This window comes from Musca domestica, unplaced genomic scaffold (assembly GCF_030504385.1).
Source record: "Musca domestica strain aabys unplaced genomic scaffold, Musca_domestica.polishedcontigs.V.1.1 32, whole genome shotgun sequence".
Classification (NCBI taxonomy): domain Eukaryota; kingdom Metazoa; phylum Arthropoda; class Insecta; order Diptera; family Muscidae; genus Musca; species Musca domestica.
Genome location: NW_026712311.1, coordinates 6119752 through 6143289, shown reverse-complemented (window position 1 = coordinate 6143289; position 23538 = coordinate 6119752). Strand labels below are relative to the sequence as shown.

The 23538-nt window shown below is 33.5% G+C and overlaps 1 protein-coding gene across 1 annotated transcript in view; it reads left to right on the top strand.

Annotated features, from left to right (window-relative positions):
- The first annotated feature begins 1439 nt into the window (after positions 1-1439).
- The window catches only part of LOC101891665 (transcription factor HNF-4 homolog), a 77424-nt gene continuing 55325 nt past the window's right edge, over positions 1440-23538 (top strand). The window contains exons 1-2 of the mRNA XM_059125136.1: positions 1440-1816; positions 23244-23455. Of these exons, the coding sequence (XP_058981119.1) occupies positions 23356-23455 (100 nt within the window). The 5' untranslated portion in view covers positions 1440-1816; positions 23244-23355. The remainder of the gene's footprint in view (positions 1817-23243; positions 23456-23538) is intronic.

Here is a 23538-nt window from a genome sequence, read left to right as displayed (position 1 = left end):
CCAGAAAAATTCCACACCGTTCCTGCAAATATAGCGCTGAAAGCATGTATGAAACCTTTCTCAAAAGTAACTCTTGATTTTTCCGATCCAACACAATTTATGACCAAAGAGCAAAGACGTGAAATCGTTAGTGATGGCATGGCTTGAATTAATGTGATATCTGAACTTTGAAAACCTTAAGAATCAAGTCTAGGCAAAATACGTTGAACTGACTTTTGTAGAAAACTCAATTCCAAAAAGAGCGACGTGCAGGGATTTATTCTTCACATCACTAACTTGTCCCTACATCTCTAATTTTACACACTAATTTCTTTCTTTTTTCAAAATTTTTGTTAAAAAAAAAAGAAAAAAACTCTTTATACCTTAGCAATCTTCATTCCATCGATTTGCGTCCCACTGATATAAATCTTTGTCATATATTGAGAAAAAAATGTTTATTGTATATTTTCTGCTAGAACGACGTTTGTATAAAGCTCAATTCCGAAAAGAGCGACGTGCACCGGTTTATTCTTCACATCACTAACTTGTACCTACACCTCAAATTTTTCCACTAATTACTTTATTAGGGTCCACTGATTACTTTATTGTTTAAAAAATGTTTATCCCTCCGATATCCTAATTTCATCGATTTGGGTTCCACTGGTATAAATCTTCCTCATATATTAAGAAAAAAACACTGTTTATTGTATATTTTCTGCTTCCGCGATTTTTTCTTTTAAGCCACTGTACAAGTCAGAAATTCACATATTCTTCGTTATATTGACATTACTGTTTATGGTGAGGCGATGGCATTTATTAGAGTGCTTTATTAAACGGGTTGAATGCTCCAGGCATGCAACAAGTCTTGTTGTTTTCATTTGAGAAATTCTCAGAGAATGTAATGAAGAGTTAAGGAGAAACAGACACAAAGAGAGAGAGAGAGAGAGAGACTAAGTACGGATGGGAGCTTAATTTAGTTAAGTCTTGTCAGGCCACATCGACGGAGCAAACAAACGCCAGCCCCAAAAAGATCAATCGGTGTTCTTCTTTTAAACATTCAGCCATTGAATCGCCTCTTCGTCATCAACAGCCTAGTAATAATCAACTTACAAAGGTCCAGATTCCATAAATTGCATCTGGGTGGACATTGCGGCACAGTCATATGCAACAATTAGTGTGCAAGTGTTTGCATGCAAATGGAGTTGTGTTTATAAATATTTAATAAATTCATTTTATAAAAGAGGGGAAGAGATCAGCCGCTGAGAGTAACCTAAAAATTTGCCAAGCAGCATCACAACTAAATAAACTAACTAAAATAAAACAACAACAAAGTTAGACAACTGCTACTGCTGGTCAGTCAAGTGAGAGTGTGTCGTGTGCGCAAAGCGGTGAAATCAAAAAATAATAAAATTAAAAAACAACAAAATACAACAACAAGCTAATGGAATAAATAATAAAAAGACGAAAATAAAGAGAGAGAGAGAGAGAGAAAAACATTAAAAAATACCGTGAAAAATAAATAAAGAAAACAACAACAAAAGTGCTGTGTAAATGATAAAGAATTTCATGTCCGTTGTTTGATTATTTTAATATTAATATTTGTGTTAACAAGTTTCTTCTACAACAATAATAACAACAAATAAATAAAACAATACAAATATTGAAACAAAACAAACAAAGCATCAGCTCTTTGTAAATATCTGCTCACAGTGTACGGAAGAGATTTCAAAACCCGTTGAATTGACAGCTGAGGATATCCTTCCGGAAACGCCCCTTCGAAAAAGGATTTTGCAATATACCTCCATAGGTATTTCAACTTTAAATTTCGAAAGCAAAAGTAAGTACATAATAACAAAAGAAAAACAACCGTTCAAATAAGTAGACCGATAAGAGCCGTCGCGACATTTGATATCTATTCGACCCTCATATATATTTTCAAAGATAAACAACACCGTCGAAGTCAATAATTTATTGATGTGAGTCATATTTTAATTTGTTATTATTCTTAAAGGAACAAAGGTGCCCAGACCTATGAGGTTCACTGTCTTTTCCTTGCACGATATATGTTCAAAATACATTTGCCGATCATCGACCTCCAGTGGCATATTTCAGATACTTCGATTGTATATCTTCTATATCTATAAAAAGGGAAAATGCTTGTACGTTCGATTATTTGTTTGTAATTTATAGACTCAAAATCGCTTAGAAGATTTTTCTGAAATTTTCCAAAAATGCTGCATCATGGCCTAAAAATAACATAGGTTATATAAAGGAGGGTATATAAAAGGAGGGTATATTAACTTTGTCATTCCGTTTGTAACATCCATAAATATTCGTCGTTGACCTCTATAAAATTCTAAGTCGGTTTAACGATGTCCGTCTGTCTGTCTGTTGAAATCACGATACAGCCCACATTATTTGACGTAGAGCTTCAAAATTTGGCAGAACAATTTGTATTATGTCTAGGATGGTTGGTATTGGAAATGATATATATCGGTCACGTTTTGTTATAGCCGCCATATAACGGTATCTCCCGATATTCGGGTTTTCGATGATTTTAGCGACCATATTCAGCGGAATTGTTTCAAATTTGGTATTTGAAGTTCGTAATAAATACTGCAGTCTATGACAGAAAATTGTCTGTGCAGTTCCACGTCTTCGTATAAACCCCATATAACGGTACCTCACGATATTCGGTATTTTGATGATTTTAGCGACATTATTCACCGGAATTTTTCAAATTTGGTATTTGAAGTTCGTCATGAATACTACATCCTATGACAGAAAATTGTCTGTGCAGGTCCACCTTTTTGTATGGCCCCCATATAATTGTACCTCCCTATATCCGGTATTTTGATGATTTTAGCTACTTTATTTAACGATTTCGCATTTGAATAAATTGATTAAAGTTGCCTATGCAGGTCCACTTCGTCGTATTTTTAACGGTTTTTATTTTTTAAAAATTGCCAAATTCGTTCCAAATGGTGGAGGGTATTCAAGGTTCGGCCAGACAGAACTTACAGCTTTTTTACTCGAAATCGGAGGTACCTCTAAAAAAATTTAATTTTTGTATGTACATATCTATTGATAGATTACAGATGCAGTCTTCAAATTTGATCAGCGTAATCAGCTTAGACGATTTAGCCCCGTCCGCCCGTCTGTTGTAATCACACTCGAGTCAAAACGAAAAAAGATAGGAAGCTAAAATTTTGCACATATCACTATCTGTAGGCAGGTCAAGTTCGAAGATTGTCTATATCGGTCCACGATATCGTATAGCATAACATAAAAAGCTACCCCCCGATAATCAATGAAATGGTCTGAAATTCCAATAAAGGGGTTCCTTCTGAGTACTTTGCAAGAGTGTTGTCTATATAGGTCCACAATATCGTATATCCGCCATATAACGGTACCTCCCGATATTCGGTATTTTGATGACTTTAGCCACATTTTTCAATGGAATTGTCTGAAAATCCATAAAAGGAGTTCCTTTTGAGTAGTTTGACCCCTGGAAGAGAATTGTCTATATAGGTCAACTATATCGTATAGCCCCCATATAAAGGCGCCCCCGATAGTCGATATTTCGATGACTGTAGCCAAATTTTTCAATGAAATTGTCAGAAAATTCACAAAAGTAATACCTTCTGAATACTTTATCCCCTGGAGGAGTATTGTCTATATAGGTCCACGATATCGTATAGCCCACATACAACGATATCCCCAGATATTCTATATTTTGTCGATTTTAGGGACATTATTCGCTCGAGTGGTTTCAAATTTCGTATTTAGAATTCGTAATGGGTACTACAGTCTGTGACAAAAAAATAGCGTATGCAGGTCCACGTCGTCCTATAGCCTCCATATAACTGTACCTCCCAATATTCGGTATTTTGGTGATTTTAGCTACATTTATCACCGGAGTTGTTTCAAATTTCGTATTTAGAGTTCCCAATAGGTACCTGAGACAGAAAATTGTCAATGCATGTCCAGGTCTTCGTATAGCCCCGATTTAACGGCACCTCCCAATATTCAGTATTTTGATGATTTAGCTACAGTTTTTTTTTTTGAATCGTCTGATTTGAAAATTTGCATATCTATAAGACTCATTACAAGACATAGGTAATAACTCGTCCATCTACCAAAGAAATATTGAAAGTCTTCTATCTATATAGAGTCTTCAAAGGCTCTTCTACAAATATAATGTACAGATTTTATGGTACAGTCATGAAGAAATATTTAAATTTTTAAAACATAATTTGATTTCATGAATAATATTACTTTTCTTCTTGAGTTAATTTTTTTAATTAACTGGTTTAATTAGGTAACGGAAACATTTACAATCTACTAGTTGCCATTATCAAAAATGTACCTATTTCAATATTATTATCACAAAAGTGTGACCCATCCAAATTATCTAAAATTCATGTTCATTTGCATTTCAAAACGTCGAGTCATTGCCCATTAACTTTTGGCAACAATTTAAACAAATCTTTTTTTCCAAAAAGGTTTCAAGACTTTATGCCCTCTGGCGGGGCTCTATCGCTACTCACAATAAAATCAATTCAGGCAGCCATCCAGACGTCTGGCTATTCGTTATTCAAAGTCACAACGACAAACACAATATCAAATAGTACCACACGTTTTTTAAGCATGTCTGGCTAGACCAAAAAAGAATTGGTTATTTTCCATAAAACCTGTTTGGTTCCATATCTTCTTTGCTTTGATGAATGATGAAAGGTAGCAGCATCTCAACATGAATAGTTTGAAATCAGAAGACAGTCTTGTTTTTTCGTAACTGTTTTGTTTTTAGGTTCTCCTTTTCTTAAAATATCTGCATTTTTTTGTGAATCGTCTGATTTGAAAATTTGCATAATTTAGAAGCCAGTGGTTCGAAAAATGTGGGACAAAGAAAAACATTTGCAAAACTTTCTTTTTCGCTTTTGTGTTATAAACCTTTCTTAAATTGTATAATATAAATATGAAACGTGCTTGTTGCAGAATTAAAAAAAATGTTATGAAGAAATTGACAAGTAAACATTTCTCCGAAATAAAAGACTTCCTCAATTTCTGAGTTACAGCGTAATTGGGAGAAATATTTCCAAATTGCCAATCTAATCTGGATAACTTGTTCAGACACCTTTTTAATCGGTAAAATTCTTTCATCGATCGCAATAAAATACCACGGCACTTCGTTTTCTTGGCCGCTATGCAACTAGGTATGTGGCTATGGTTTCTATACTATTCTGCGTATGAGTATTGTCTTTATCTGTACATCAAAATGAACTGATTAAGCAACAACTGTTCGCTTGGTTCATATAAGTTAGATTAGAACACTGAGAGAAAAGGGTAGTAATTTACTCTACACTATAAAAGAAAGGGATAGATTTGTCCGCCCGTTTGCAACAGGTCGAAATAATTGGCTTTTGGAAAGTTGGCCAAAGATCCACATTTAGTAATTTTGGAGAGGAGATCAGCCAGAAGCATTACAAAAGCTACCAATGCATCCAGAAAAAGTCAACGTTTAGTGCGTTTTATGATCGCACTTTATCTTCTTTTATTTCACGTTCGGAGCAGCTCAATTGGCGCATTGATCGATGCAACGCTTTTGGACATTGTTTTTGGGGCTACGCATGTCTCTACAGACGAGCCCACTTCAACTTCGTATTATCAATTCAAATAAAGATTTCATACATTTTTCTGAATTTCATGATTTTTATACCCTCAGCCATATCATCTGGTCAAAACGTGCTTTGTCGAAATAACGATTTTAGACCCTAGGCCTCTTTGGACCAAATCCATTTCAGGAGATTTGCAGTCGATCTGGCGATGTCCGTCCGTCCGTATGTTTGGCTGGTGCGCACGATAACTCTCGAAGGGAGAATCCTATTGAGTTCAAACTTGGTACATCGTAATATTTTTGTCAAACTTAGATAGAGTTCGGAAATGGGCAACATCGGTCCACTCATTTTGGTACCTCCCCCATAAAAGTTGGAAATTTTCAAAAAAATATTTTATGGCAAATTAATCGATTTTGCTCCAACTTTGCAAATCCTAATATTTGCATCAGTGCTAGGTCAGGTGCGAAAATGGACAATGTCTACCCACACACGTCAGGCATCTCCCTTACAAAGGGATATAACTCTTAAAAAATGTGTTGTGAGAGTCCGATTGCCTTCAAATTACACACATCACAATATTTTTAATAACTCAAGATCTGGCGTGAAGATGGAATATATCGGTCTACTCCTTCTGGTACCTCCCACACAAACGGTCAAAATTTTGAAAAACCATGAAGCTCATCAATCACCAAATGAGCATCCTACTCTTTTGAAAATAGTACATCCCAATACTTCTACTTAAGCAAGATCTGGTGTAAAGATGGTAGGTATCGGACTACTCCTTCAGGCACCTCCCCCACAAAGGGTCAAAATATTGAATAATTATAACGTTTATAAAACTTTAACTTAGAGTCTGATTATCTTCGAATTCCGCACATTTTAATATTTCCACTAACACAAGGCCTGGTATGAAGAACGGATTGAATAGACCACTCCTTCTAGTACCTCCGCCACATAGGGTAAAAATTTGGTATCACCATTAAGCTCATAAAACGCGAAATGAGCATCCGATTACTTTCAAACTCGACACATTCCAATACTTCTCAAGAACACAAGATGTGTTGTGAAGATGGACAATATCGGACAACTCCTTCTGGTACCTCCCCTTCAATGGGTAAGAAATTTTAAATAATTATAATTCTCATAAAACGCGAACCTTTCGAAATATTATGAAATGTTGCATTTAAAGTAAAACAAGTAGTTGATATAAAATCCAAGTCTGATATGTTTCAATATTTTTATCAGACTTATGTCAGATACGAAATCGAAAAATATTGACCCACTGCTTCAGAACCTCTCCGAAGAAGGGTCAACAGTTTGAATAATCATAGCGCAAGTTAAAATATATTTAATAACATTACATTGGCTGAGGGTATGCAGCTATTGGCAATATCGACTGATTTCATTTAACTTGTTATACCCTCCACCATTCTACGTAGGGTATATTAACTTTGTCATTCCGTTTGTAACACCGCCAAATATTCATAATAGACCCAACAAAGTATATATATTTTGGATCAGCGTAATTTTTTTCAAATTTCATATTTGAGGTTCGTAATGGGTACTACAGCCTATGAAAAAATTTTTGTATGCAGATCCAAGTCTTCGTATAGCCCCCATATAACGGTACCTCTCGATATTCCGTATTTTGATGATTTCAGCAACATTATTTACCGGAATCGTTTAAAATTTCGTACTGGAAGATCCTAATGGGTACTACAGCCTATGACAAATAATTTTGTATGCAGATCCAGATTTTCGTATAGCCCCCATAATAACAGTACCTCCTGATATTCGGTATTTTCATGATTTAAGCGACATAATTTACCGGATTTATTTCAAACTTGGTATTTGAAGTTCGAAATGGGTACTACAGCCAATGACAAAAATTATTGTATGCAGATCCACGTCTTCGTATAGCCCACATATAACGGTACCTCCCGATATTCGGTATTTTGATGATTAAAGCGTCATTATTCACCGGAATTGTTTCAAATTTGGTATTTGAAGTTCGTCATGAATACTACAACCTATGACAGAAAGTTGTTTGTGCAGATCCACGTCTTCGTATAGCCCCATATAACGATACCTCCCGATATTCGGTATTTTGATGATTTTAGCGACATTATTCACTGGAATTGTTTCAAATTCGGTATTTAATGTTCGTCATGAATACTACAGCCTAAAACGGAAAATTGTATGTAGAGGTCTATGTCTTCGTATAGCCACCCTGTAGCGAAACCTCCCGATATTCGGTGTTTTCATGATTTTAGCGACATTATTCACCGGAATTATTTTAAATTTGGTATTTGAAATTCGTAATGGATATTGCATCCTATTACAGAAAATTAACTGGGCAGGTCCACGTCTTCATATAGCTTCCATATAACGATACCTCCCGATATATGGGATTTGGATGATTTAAGCGACATTATTCACCAGAATTTTTTCAAATTTGGTATTTGAAGTTCGTAATGGGTACTACAGCCTATGACAGAAGATTGTCTGTGCAGGTCCACGTCTTCGTATAGCTCTCATACAACGGTTTTCATTTAAGTGGCAGTTTTCGGAATTGTTTTGTAGATTTTGAAGTTCCTTCCAAATGGTGGAGGGTATTAAAAGTTCGGCCCGCCCGAACTTAGCTGCCTTTTTACTTGTTTTTTAACTACTTGAGAACCCACACACAATTTATGAGGTTTGTGTCCTTGCTATTTGAATTTGAAAATTTAACTTCAAGGACATCTAAAAATACTCATAAGTCATAATTTATGTATTATATCTGCCAGCAACCCCAAATGATATTTTCTTATTTTGATTGATTTATTGCTCTCAAAATGCCTCCTTACCCACAACTTTTCAGCCCGTGTGTTCTATTCCGCTTGCCTTCAGCACTAAAAGCTTAAGTGAAAAACATACTAAATTCTTTGCACACACACACACACCCAAAGGCAAATAAACAAACAAACATTCCTACAAATAAAATAATAAACGTAGCACTTATTTGATAATACCTCTTGAGTGTCAACATTATTTTATTTTTATCAAAATGTACTTGGTTGTTGTTGTAGTTTTCGTTGGCGTTGTTTGTTTTTTCTTTAGATTTTTAACACCGTTTACCCCCTCGACGGGTGTTTCAATTGGTCTCTGGTCCATCGTAGCAGTGCCACACTCCCTCCTTGATAATTATGATGATGATGACGATCGTCATCATTGTGATAGACATACTTGTTGTAAACTGCTTCCAAAAAAATCTAAAGTCTCTCGGAAGAGTCGGAATAAAATATACATTTGTCTATGGATTTCTGTCGAAAGTAAAAGTTGCGTCGTTGTCAATCGTCGTAGTTGTATCGTCAGTACCACTCATTGTGTGGTGGTGACCAAGTGGCAAATTTCATTTATTTGTTTGTTGGTGGCGAGCTGCACACGATAATGACAGATTATCTCAATTCTGATATCAAAGATTAGAAAAAGAAAAACAAAATGCTTAGCTAATGTTTGCCATGGGAAAGCTTAAGATCGTATAAAATATTAAATGTATTTATATGTGATAAAAGAAGAAAAAAGCGATTTATGATGTAAAAGGAAACTATCAAAAAAAAAAAAAAAAGAGAAAAAAAAAACCAAAAAAAGACATCTTAAAAAGTATCAGTCGGTTTAGCCGACAGATGTATACCCTCAGCCCATATTCGATTTTTTAAATATATTTTAATTCCTGTTATGATTATTTAAATTGTTGACCCTCTATGGAGTTGGTTACGAAGAAAGTGGCCAATATTGCCCATTTTGTATCGGACCTAAATAAATATGATATTGATATTGCGACGTGCCAGGTTGGGACTATATTGGGTACTTCCTTCACTTTGTATGAGAGATGCGACGGAAGTATTCAATTTTTATACCCTCCACCATTCTATATTACCATTGTCATTCCGTTTGTAATTCCTCGAAATATTCATAATAGACACTACAAAGTATACATATTCTGGATCAGCGTAAAATTCTAAGACGATCTACCGATATCCGTCTGTTGTAATCACGCTATCTTTCGAACGAATTGAGATAGAAAGCTTAAATTTTGCATACATGCCTATTTTACCGGTAGGTAGGTTAAATTCGTAAATGGCCCTTGTCGGTCCACGTTTTCGTATAGCCTCAATATAACGCTTCCTACCGATATTCGTTATTTTCATGATTTCAGTAACATTTTTCACCGGAATTATTTCAAATTTCATATTTAAAATTTATAATGGGTACTACAGTCTATGACAAAAAATTTTGTATACAGGTCAAAGTCTTCGTATAGCCTCCATATAATGGTGCCTCTCAAAATTCGGCATTTTGATGATTTTAGCAACATTATTCACCGGAATCGTTTCAAATTTCGTATTGGAAGATTTTAATGGGTACTACAACCTATGGCAAAAAATTTCGTATGCAGGTCCACGTCTTCGTATAGCCCCGATATGACGGTACCTCCCGATATTCCATCTTTTAATGATTTTAGCGACATTATATACCGGAATTATTTTAAATTTCGTATTTGCAGTTCGTAATGGGTGCTACAGCCTATTACAAAAAAATTCGTAAGCAGGTTCACGTCTTCGTATAGTCTCCATATAACAGTTTTTATTTAAGTTGTAGTCTCCTGAAGTTTTTTGAAATATTTCAAGTTCCTTCCAAATGGTGGAGGGTATTAAAGTTCGACCTGGCTGAACTTAGCTGCTTTTTTTACTTGTTCAAAATCTGGAACTCTATTTGGGGGAGGTACGAGAAGAAATGGTCCGATCTCCACCATCTTTATAACAGATCTTGTGTCGATGGAAGTATAGAGATGTACCAAGTCTGAATGAAATCGGCTATGAATTTCGATTTTTATGAAATATATACCATATTTATACCTGACCTTGGGTTAATAAACATGTTGTGGCACGTTAAATACGAAGAGAACCGGTTGCTTATTTCGGATTTTATAATCGTTTTGGTTATTTAAAAGTTTGAATCATTGTAGGGGAGGTACCAGAAGAAATGGTCCGATTTCTACCATTTTTGTAACAGATCTTGCGTTGATGGAAATATTGATATTTACCTGAATACAATCGGTGGTGAATTTCGCGTTTTATGAGCTTCCTGGATATTCAAAATTTTGAGCCTTTGTGGGGAGGTACCAGAAGGAGTGGACCGATATATCCCATCTTCACAGCAGCTCTTTTGTTAGTAGAAGTTTTGAGATGTATGAAATTTGAAGAGAATCTCGTTTTACGAGCTCATGGCTATTCCAAATTCAGACCCTTTTTGGGGGAGGTACTAGAAGGAGTGAACCAATATATTCCATCTTCACTCCAGACTTTGTGTTAATAAAAATATCGTGATGTGTGTAGTTTGAGGAGAGCCGGATGCTTATTTTGGACTTATTGATCGATGTTGTTATTCAAAATTTTAACCCTTTGTGGGGGAGGTACCAGAAGGAATGGTCCGATCTCTACCATGTTTATAACAGAAGTGAAGTCTGAATGGAATCGCGTTGTATGGGCTTCACGAATATTAAAAATGTTGAACATTTGTGGGGGAGGTACTTAATGGAGTGGACCGATATATGCCATCTTCACACCAGACCTTGGGTTAATAGAAATATTGCGATGTGTGTTATTTGAAGACAATCGGATTTTTACATCACATTTTATAAGGGTTATAATTATTCAAAATGTTGACCCATTACGTGTGCCTGAGGGTATAAAATCAGGCATTATTAAAATAGGTTGAATATTCAGAGAAAACTTAAGAAATTTTTATGAGTACAATACTTTAAAATATCCTTTCACGGAACAGATGTCCTCTTGCAACAAAAAGGAATAAAGGTAAAGAAAGGTGCAGATTTTGCAGTCGGATGTCCTCATTCTGTGCCGCAGTTAGGTACGACAAAGGAAAGCTATTTTGCCTTGTTTTTTTTTCTACCCTCAGCCGTTTGGCTACAGAGAGTATATATCATGTCATATGGACAAAACGTGCTTCATCAAAATAACGTTTTTAGAACCTAGGTCCCTTTGGATCAATCCTGTTTTAGATTCGTCTTTCCTTCCCTCCGTCTAATCTAATCTCCGAATCCATATTTTCATCCCGCAAATGACGCAATTTTTTGTTTAAATTTAAATCAGAATATCAAAGGAATTTTCCTGCATCTCATCCATTAAAGAAAATATATTATTTAGCTTGGCAACGGGCCTATGTTTGGCAAAACATCTCTAAAAATAAAATCTTAGAAAATTTATGAAGATTTTCATTTTGGATGATTTCATGTTTTCCACTGTCCATTGTTGATTGAGTTGACGTACGGGAAAATGCATGCGAAATCAAACAAAACAAACGTATATATGGTTGAATTAATGCAAGTGTTGTTATTAAAAGAAATATGTCTGTGGGTTTTTTTTTCAAATTTGTATAAACAAACATGACCATGACCTACGGCAAGAGTTCATACTCGTGTGCGAAAGATTTTCGTATATTAGAAACGTGTTATTTTTTATTAACTCAAAATGTCCATCCAAAGTGACAGGTTGTGGATAGTTCTATTGGCACTCAAATTAAATGAAAAGAGGTGAATATAGGATGTGGTAGTTCATCTATGGAAGAAAATTTTCTGTATATTCTTGACTTTGAAATATTTTAACATATGGTAAACAGATCCGCGATATGGTTAAATAATGTAAAATAAATGATTCAAAAAATTGGAACAAGATGTCTTTCTAACACGAAAAATTATTCAGAATGTTTGGGAGTTTTTATCCTCAACTTTTAACCAAACCAGCTGTAGTTCGGCACTTCGGGTTCCCTTTTGTTAAATTTACTCCTGACAATATGTTCATTTTTTCGACATAGGTCCCTCTAACGATACCTCCCACTTTTCGGTATTTTGAAAGTTTCTAATCAAGTTAGTCTGAGTAAGAAGTTTAGCTCCACTCCACGCTAATTTTTAAATTTTATTCAATGAAAGCAAAAAACGTCGGAAATAGTATCAAATTTTAGAATAAGTTAAGATTTGTTCGAATTGGTCACCTTTATGTGCGTGAAGATAAAAACGTTTTTAATTTTCGAACACTTTCAGTTGTATAACAGTGTATAACAGTTCAAAAACGTTTTTGTATATGAACGGAAAATAAAAACGATTTTCTAGGTTATAATAAAAACGTTTTTCAACGTGTTAGACTTTTAATCTTAGTCATTTGTTTGATTTACGAAAAACGATTTTTATTATCTCCTAGTAAATGAAATACTAATACAATACAATATGTATTGATCTAAGCATTTCATTGTAGAAATTTTGAGAAAAAAATTTATCATCGAAAAATACGATTTTAAAGGACAAAATATGTTTTGGCCTATATCACAGGATCAAAAAAGGATACGCGTATATGGAAGGTATCGTTAGAAAGGTGATTTCTTATACTTTCCGAATATGTATTGATCTAAGCATTTCATTGTAGAAATTTTGAGAAAAAAATTTATCATCGAAAAATACGATTTTAAAGGACAAAATATGTTTTGGCCTATATCTCAGGATCAAAAAAGGATACGCGTATATGGAAGGTATCGTTAGAAAGGTGTTTCCTTCTACTTTCCGAATATGTATTGATCTAAGCATTTCATTGTAGAAATTTTGAGAAAAAAAATTTATCATCGAAAAATACGATTTTAAAGGACAAAATATGTTTTGGCCTATATCTCAGGATCAAAAAAGGATACGCGTATATGGAAGGTATCGTTAGAAAGGTGATTCCTTCTACTTTCCGAATATGTATTGATCTAAGCATTTCATTGTAGAAATTTTGAGAAAAAAATTTATCATCGAAAACTACGATTTTAAAGGACAAAATATGTTTTGGCCTATATCACAGGATCAAAAAAGGATACGCGTATATGGAAGGTATCGTTAGAAAGGTGATTTCTTATACTTTCCGAATATGTATTGATCTAAGCATTTCATTGTAGAAATTTTGAGAAAAAAATTTATCATCGAAAAATACGATTTTAAAGGACAAAATATGTTTTGGCCTATATCTCAGGATCAAAAAGGATACGCGTATATGGAAAGTATCGTTAGAAAGGTGATTCCTTCTACTTTCCGAATATGTATTGATCTAAGCATTTCATTGTAGAAATTTTGAGAAAAAAATTTATCATCGAAAAATACGATTTTAAAGGACAAAATATGTTTTGGCCTATATCACAGGATCAAAAAAGGATACGCGTATATGGAAGGTATCGTTAGAAAGGTGATTTCTTATACTTTCCGAATATGTATTGATCTAAGCATTTCATTGTAGAAATTTTGAGAAAAAAATTTATCATCGAAAAATACGATTTTAAAGGACAAAATATGTTTTGGCCTATATCTCAGGATCAAAAAAGGATACGCGTATATGGAAGGTATCGTTAGAAAGGTGTTTCCTTCTACTTTCCGAATATGTATTGATCTAAGCATTTCATTGTAGAAATTTTGAGAAAAAAAATTTATCATCGAAAAATACGATTTTATAGGACAAAATATGTTTTGGCCTATATCTCAGGATCAAAAAAGGATACGCGTATATGGAAGGTATCGTTAGAAAGGTGATTCCTTCTACTTTCCGAATACGTGCCGATCTAAGTAATTTTGGTAATATAAAAAAATAAAGCTTAATACAATTTTATAACAACGTCCATGTCGGGATTTAAACCCACGACACAGTAATTGTCAACAGAACTACTTAGCCGACTCGACCACAGCTTCGATGTGGACGGGTGGTATACTGTTGTTAATACTACTGAACGTAGGATAATACGTAGATCTCTTTTTGCTGTTGTCAACTTTGAAAATCAACACAAAATCGGTTACGTTAATCTCATTGATTTAACCCCTTAGACAGTGTGTTACAGGTCAACGTATGTAGGCATGTTTAAGAAACTACATATTCGCAACTATTTTGGTATTTATACTAATAATTGTACTTTTATTTTTAATTTGTATATATTTAAATTCTATAAATTATCCTATAAATTTATTGATTTATGTTAATATTTGTATAATTCCGTATTTATTTATTTTTATTCCGTATTTATGAATTAAATTTTTTGTACTGATAATTATGTTTATATTTCATTTAATTATTATATACATTTTTACTGGTAATTTTATTTTATTTTAATATTTTTATTTATTTTTATCATTACAGTTTTACGCTTACATATCTATATTTTTACGTTAATTTATATTCGTGTTTTCATATTTTTATTTACGGTTTTATGTACAGTTATATTTTTTATATTTTTGTACTTATATTTATATTTTCATTTTATTTATTTTTATACTTAAACTAATACCCTTTCACATTTTTATTTATTTTGTTGTTAAATTTAATAATTTTTTTGTATTGTAATACCAACACCACGTTATTTTACACATGCTGGTATCACTTCATATTTTTTATCTATTTGCATTTATGCGGCATGTTCTATCTAAAAAGCAAAAATGCGAAGAATGTGTGAACCGTTACTTTTCGCACGCACCATTGTTGTTGTGTGTGTTTCAAGTTGATCGTTTGGCAACAACCCTTGTTTATGTTTCCACGAAAAAAATGTTTACGCTACTTTTACAATTCTGGTTCACCATCGCTGCGAGCTAGTGATAGCTCAAGTGGTAGAGCGGTTATGTTTTCGTGACCTGTGTCGCGGGTTCGAGCCCCAGTCAACGTTTAGTTTTTTTTAAATATAGTTTTTTTAAATATAGTTTTTTTGAATATATTTTTTATTAAAAAAATATTTTTCAAAGCAAGTACAGAATACAACTACTGTAGTACTCTTATATGTATTTATGTAAGTTCTATTATTGAAGTTTATATGTTGGTTGTATGTACTTATATGTATGACGTTTTAACGGTATGCAAGTTATTTGTAACTGTTACAGTAACCTTATGTTGTATAACTTATACTGCAAAAAATTTTCGTTAATAAAAAAAAAAAAAAAAAAAAATCCTATTATAAAAAAGATGAATAAACAAACCATGACCGGGGCTCGAACCCGCGACACAGGTCACGAAAACATAACCGCTCTACCACTTGAGCTATCACTAGCTCACAGCGATGGTGAACCAGAATTGTAAAAGTAGCGTAAACATTTTTTTCGTGGAAACATAAACAAGGGTTGTTGCCAAACGATCAACTTGAAACACACACAACAACAATGGTGCGTGCGAAAAGTAACGGTTCACACATTCTTCGCATTTTTGCTTTTTAGATAGAACATGCCGCATAAATGCAAATAGATAAAAAATATGAAGTGATACCAGCATGTGTAAAATAACGTGGTGTTGGTATTACAATACAAAAAAATTATTAAATTTAACAACAAAATAAATAAAAATGTGAAAGGGTATTAGTTTAAGTATAAAAATAAATAAAATGAAAATATAAATATAAGTACAAAAATATAAAAAATATTATAACTGTACATAAAACCGTAAATAAAAATATGAAAACACGAATATAAATTAACGTAAAAATATAGATATGTAAGCGTAAAACTGTAATGATAAAAATAAATAAAAATATTAAAATAAAATAAAATTACCAGTAAAAATTTATATAATAATTAAATGAAATATAAACATAATTATCAGTACAAAAAATTTAATTCATAAATACGGAATAAAAATAAATAAATACGGAATTATACAAATATTAACATAAATCAATAAATTTATAGGATAATTTATAGAATTTAAATATATACAAATTAAAAATAAAAGTACAATTATTAGTATAAATACCAAAATAGTTGCGAATATGTAGTTTCTTAAACATGCCTACATACGTTGACCTGTAACACACTGTCTAAGGGGTTAAATCAATGAGATTAACGTAACCGATTTTGTGTTGATTTTCAAAGTTGACAACAGCAAAAAGAGATCTACGTATTATCCTACGTTCAGTAGTATTAACAACAGTATACCACCTGTCCACATCGAAGCTGTGGTCGAGTCGGCTAAGTAGTTCTGTTGACAATTACTGTGTCGTGGGTTTAAATCCCGACATGGACGTTGTTATAAAATTGTATTAAGCTTTATTTTTTTATATTACCAAAATTACTTAGATCGGCACGTATTCGGAAAGTAGAAGGAATCACCTTTCTAACGATACCTTCCATATACGCGTATCCTTTTTTGATCCTGAGATATAGGCCAAAACATATTTTGTCCTATGAAATCGTATTTTTCGATGATAAATTTTTTTCTCAAAATTTCTACAATGAAATGCTTAGATCAATACATATTCGGAAAGTAGAAGGAATCACCTTTCTAACGATACCTTCCATATATGCGTATCCTTTTTTGATCCTGAGATATAGGCCAAAACATATTTTGTCCTTTAAAATCGTATTTTTCGATGATAAATTTTTTTCTCAAAATTTCTACAATGAAATGCTTAGATCAATACATATTCGGAAAGTAGAAGGAATCACCTTGATCCTGAGATATAGGCCAAAACATATTTTGTCCTATAAAATCGTATTTTTCGATGATAAATTTTTTTCTCAAAATTTCTACAATGAAATGCTTAGATCAATACATATTCGGAAAGTAGAAGGAATCACCTTTCTAACGATACCTTCCATATACGCGTATCCTTTTTTGATCCTGAGATATAGGCCAAAACATATTTTGTCCTATAAAATCGTATTTTTCGATGATAAATTTTTTTCTCAAAATGTCTACAATGAAATGCTTAGATCAATACATATTCGGAAAGTAGAAGGAATTACCTTTCTAACGATACCTTCCATATATGCGTATCCTTTTTTGATCCTGAGATATAGGCCAAAACATATTTTGTCCTTTAAAATCGTATTTTTCGATGATAAATTTTTTTCTCAAAATTTCTACAATGAAATGCTTAGATCAATACATATTCGGAAAGTAGAAGGAATCACCTTTCTAACGATACCTTCCATATATGCGTATCCTTTTTTGATCCTGAGATATAGGCCAAAACATATTTTGTCCTTTAAAATCGTATTTTTCGATGATAAATTTTTTTCTCAAAATTTCTACAATGAAATGCTTAGATCAATACATATTCGGAAAGTAGAAGGAATCACCTTTCTAACGATACCTTCCATATACGCGTATCCTTTTTTGATCCTGAGATATAGGCCAAAACATATTTTGTCCTTTAAAATCGTATTTTTCGATGATAAATTTTTTTCTCAAAATTTCTACAATGAAATGCTTAGATCAATACATATTCGGAAAGTAGAAGGAATCACCTTTCTAACGATACCTTCCATATACGCGTATCCTTTTTGATCCTGAGATATAGGCCAAAACATATTTTGTCCTTTAAAATCGTATTTTTCGATGATAAATTTTTTTCTCAAAATTTCTACAATGAAATGCTTAGATCAATACATATTCGGAAAGTAGAAGGAATCACCTTTCTAACGATACCTTCCATATACGCGTATCCTTTTTTGATCCTGAGATATAGGCCAAAACATATTTTGTCCTATAAAATCGTATTTTTCGATGATAAATTTTTTTCTCAAAATTTCTACAATGAAATGCTTAGATCAATACATATTCGGAAAGTAGAAGGAATCACCTTTCTAACGATACCTTCCATATATGCGTATCCTTTTTTGATCCTGAGATATAGGCCAAAACATATTTTGTCCTTTAAAATCGTATTTTTCGATGATAAATTTTTTTCTCAAAATTTCTACAATGAAATGCTTAGATCAATACATATTCGGAAAGTAGAAGGAATCACCTTTCTAACGATACCTTCCATATACGCGTATCCTTTTTTGATCCTGAGATATAGGCCAAAACATATTTTGTCCTTTAAAATCGTATTTTTCGATGATAAATTTTTTTCTCAAAATTTCTACAATGAAATGCTTAGATCAATACATATTCGGAAAGTAGAAGGAATCACCTTTCTAACGATACCTTCCATATACGCGTATCCTTTTTTGATCCTGAGATATAGGCCAAAACATATTTTGTCCTATAAAATCGTATTTTTCGATGATAAATTTTTTTCTCAAAATTTCTACAATGAAATGCTTAGATCAATACATATTCGGAAAGTAGAAGGAATCACCTTTCTAACGATACCTTCCATATACGCGTATCCTTTTTTGATCCTGAGATATAGGCCAAAACATATTTTGTCCTATAAAATCGTATTTTTTGATGATAAATTTTTTTCTCAAAATTTCTACAATGAAATGCTTAGATCAATACATATTCGGAAAGTAGAAGGAATCACCTTTCTAACGATACCTTCCATATATGCGTATCCTTTTTTGATCCTGAGATATAGGCCAAAACATATTTTGTCCTTTAAAATCGTATTTTTCGATGATAAATTTTTTTCTCAAAATTTCTACAATGAAATGCTTAGATCAATACATATTCGGAAAGTAGAAGGAATCACCTTTCTAACGATACCTTCCATATACGCGTATCCTTTTTTGATCCTGAGATATAGGCCAAAACATATTTTGTCCTATAAAATCGTATTTTTCGATGATAAATTTTTTTCTCAAAATTTCTACAATGAAATGCTTAGATCAATACATATTCGGAAAGTAGAAGGAATCACCTTTCTAACGATACCTTCCATATATGCGTATCCTTTTTTGATCCTGAGATATAGGCCAAAACATATTTTGTCCTTTAAAATCGTATTTTTCGATGATAAATTTTTTTCTCAAAATTTCTACAATGAAATGCTTAGATCAATACATATTCGGAAAGTAGAAGGAATCACCTTTCTAACGATACCTTCCATATATGCGTATCCTTTTTTGATCCTGAGATATAGGCCAAAACATATTTTGTCCTTTAAAATCGTATTTTTCGATGATAAATTTTTTTCTCAAAATTTCTACAATGAAATGCTTAGATCAATACATATTCGGAAAGTAGAAGGAATCACCTTTCTAACGATACCTTCCATATACGCGTATCCTTTTTTGATCCTGAGATATAGGCCAAAACATATTTTGTCCTATAAAATCGTATTTTTCGATGATAAATTTTTTTCTCAAAATTTCTACAATGAAATGCTTAGATCAATACATATTGTATTGTATTAGTATTTCATTTACTAGGAGATAATAAAAATCGTTTTTCGTAAATCAAACAAATGACTAAGATTAAAAGTCTAACACGTTGAAAAACGTTTTTATTATAACCTAGAAAATCGTTTTTATTTTCCGTTCATATACAAAAACGTTTTTGAACTGTTATACACTGTTATACAACTGAAAGTGTTCGAAAATTAAAAACGTTTTTATCTTCACGCACATGTCACCTTTATCACGAATTAAGGCCTTCAAACGGGCAATGAAACCGTCACACGCTGCCCGAATGTTGCTCTGCAATATTTTGGCACATTCCCGGCTTTGGCATTTTTTAGTGCCAACCTTGCTTTCCAAAATACTCCAGACACAATAGTCCAACGGATTGGTATCCGGAGATTTTGGTGGCCATTGAGCGCTGGAAATGAAGCGAGAAACTTTATTTTGTAACCATTCTTGGGTGCTGAGTCCTGTTGGAATGTCCAAGGTCTGCGGCCAAAACGTTTGCATGCCCAAAGCTTTAATACACCCTCCAAAATATTTTTGCGATAATATTCGCCATTTATTCTGATGCCACGGGCGATTAATACGAGCGGAGAGCGACCATCGGCTGCCATGGTGGCCCACACCATCACCATCGCCGACGTTTGAGTCCTGGTGGCCAACCGAAGGTGCACATTTTCAGCTGACCTCTTTGGCTTACTTGCCGTTTTTACTTAAACGATCATTTTAATTGTTTACAAACTGCTGCACAACGAATGTTTTCTCATCGGAGAAAACCAAATTCGGCAGTTCACCACCTTCGGCCAAGTGAAGCAACTCTTTAGCTCGTTTGAGTCTATTTTCTTTTTGTTGCGGTGTAAGTTCTTGCACTTTTTGGAATATCAATGGCTTTACCCCGAGCTCATTTTTTAATATTTGCCGAATGGAATATTGCGATATGTTCAGCTCTCGACGCTTCTTTACTTTTCGAACCATTTCTGCAGATGTTACTGTTTTCTTCCGTCCACTTCTTTGACGTCGGGCTACTCTACCAGTAGTATCACGGTAACGAGCGATGGTACGAGACACAAAAGATTTATTCACATTTAAGTGCTGGAATGCTCTAACGATAGCCACTTGTGGTTCTCCAATCAAATATAAAGTGATCACACTATCACGCTTGAATTCCATCACGAATAACTTTTTTTTCTGGAAAATTCTCAGCAAAATGCTTTTGTACGCTTGTAAGCAATATAATGAGCTGCCACTGGAGTAATTTTAAGAGCTGTCGGACGAGTGGCTTAGAAATGACAGCAGTCTGAAATTGGTTGCTGTTTTTAATCTCACCCAGCATATTTTTGAACCGCATGAAATTCTGTGTCCATTTGTCGTTGACCGTCCTTCCGGCCGCCTTTCCGTCTGTGGAATTCGCTTTAGTTCAGCTTAGAAATGACAGCAGTCTGAAGTTATTTGCATTAATCTCACCCTGTATATTCTTGAACCGCCCGAAATTCTGTGTCGATTTGTCGTTGATCGTCCGTCCGGCCGTTTTCCGTCTGTGGAATTCGCTTTAGTTTCCGTACAAAAAAATTACATAGATTTCTTTCAGGTCTACAGGCAGATTTAAGATCTTTTGGTTCTTTTTCTTACAAGTTTAACCCAAATTCACTGTAAATTCTCAGTTTGTGCTCCCATCCCATATAGCAATATCCCCATAGAACTGTCCATATAGGTCCAAGTTTTAGTACAGTCCTCATTTAACTGTACCTCCATGTATTCGGTACTTTGATGATTTTAGCCACTTTTTCAAATAGGGAATTTAAAGTTCGCAATGAGTACTATGATTAATTTTTAGAATTCCTTCCACTTGGTAAAATGTAGTAAAAGTACGGCCCGGCCTTAATTTTTATTTTTATATCCTCTACCATAGTATGGAGGGTATATTAAGTTTGTCATTCCGTTTGTAAAACCTCGAAATATACATTTTAGGGCCCACAAAGTACATATATTCTTGATCAGCGTAAAATTCTAAGACGATTTAGCTATGTCCGCCCGTCTATCCCTCTGTGGAAATCACTCTAGCTTCCGAACGAATTGAAGTAGATTGATAAAATTTTACCCAAATGTACGTTATGTCTGCAGTATTTTGGTATTGAAAATGTAGGTCCACGTTTTGGTATAGCCCCATACAACGGTACCTCCCGACATTCGACATTTTGATGATTTTAGCGACATTATTCAGCGGAATTGTTTAAAATTTGGTATTTGAAGTTCATAATGGATACTACAGCCTAAGACAGAAAATTGTCTGTGCCGGTCCACGTCTTCGTATAGCCCTCATACAATGCTACCTCCCGACATTCGGCGTTTTGATGATTTTAGCGACATTATTCACCGGAATTGTTTCAAATTTGGTATTTGAAGTTCGTAATGGATACTATAGCCTAAAACAGAAAATTGTCTGTGCCGGTCCACGCCTTCGTATAAACCCCATATAACAGTACTTCCCGATATTCGGTATTTTGATGATTTGTACATTGTTACCGATTTTTTTTAATTTTGGCATTTGAATATGGTAATGGCTTATGACAAATGTTACCTATCCAGTTGAATGTTACCATGTCGTCGTATAGACCCTAATATAACAGCTACATTCGGTAGTTTTAAGATTTTAACAGAATTTTTAACGGATTTCATTGTTTTTGAGAATTGCCAAATTCATTCCAAATGGTGGAGGGTATTCAAATTTCGGCCCGGCCGAACTTACAGCTTTTTTATTTGTTTTACTTGTTATTTTTAGTCTAATAATAATAACGGTTATTTTAGATATAATTTCAAAATCTACTTTACTAAGTTCCACATAAGACTTATTGTAGCTTTTCTAGGATTTTCAATGGTTAAAGCTCTCAAAACAGTCCCAAAACACAAAAACGTTATATAGCCTACGTGGGCTTTAGTATATAGTGACCACAAGCAATTAAAAGGCAAAATTTTTATAGTCCAACCTATTGGTAAACCTGTAAAAAATACATATATACCTATCTCTTATCTTGTTAATAGCCCCTACTGGTTTGAGTTTATCTATCTATCGATCGATCGAATACCACACAACAAAAATCTTGAAACGTGAAATGCACGATTGGGAATGTGTGCGATTGTTCCGAGCTGAAAATCGAAGGCAACAACAATACTTATGCCAACAATTCTCTATATGTATGCAAGGGGTAGTATAAAAATATAACGTCAATTGATTAGTTTATATGACCAATATTAGGTTGTTTTTGTAACCATAAAATAATAAACAAAAAAAAAAAACACAAAATAAGTTATGGACAAATTGCTATTGGGGGGGTTAACTGCCAGTGAAGACGAATTATACTACCCTACTCTGGTAGTGGTGGGTTGACGGCCATAAACCACAAATGATTGCTGCATTAAACCCCATTTCATTTAGCTTATAATTAAAACCAGTTTATGGTGTAATCAATGATTAAATTGCTGTAAATTTGTAATAATTTATTATTTATGGGAATAATTTATTACAGGTATCTGCCGCGCAGCCCTATTTGACACCGCAATAAAATGATGATTTAAAAAATACATATATAAAACAAGACAAAACAACAATATCATGATTGGTGCTGGTAACAGGCATGTATGTTGCTGACAAAACGACTTGTTACTGGGTCCAAAGACAGTTGGTATAAAATTGAAAGAATGGCAACACCGGCTGAAACGCAAATGCAGGAAGAAAGTGGTAAGTACAAAAATATACTCAATACATTCTCTTATATAAAAGAGATATATACACATGTACTTTGAATGTTGTGATTTTTGTAA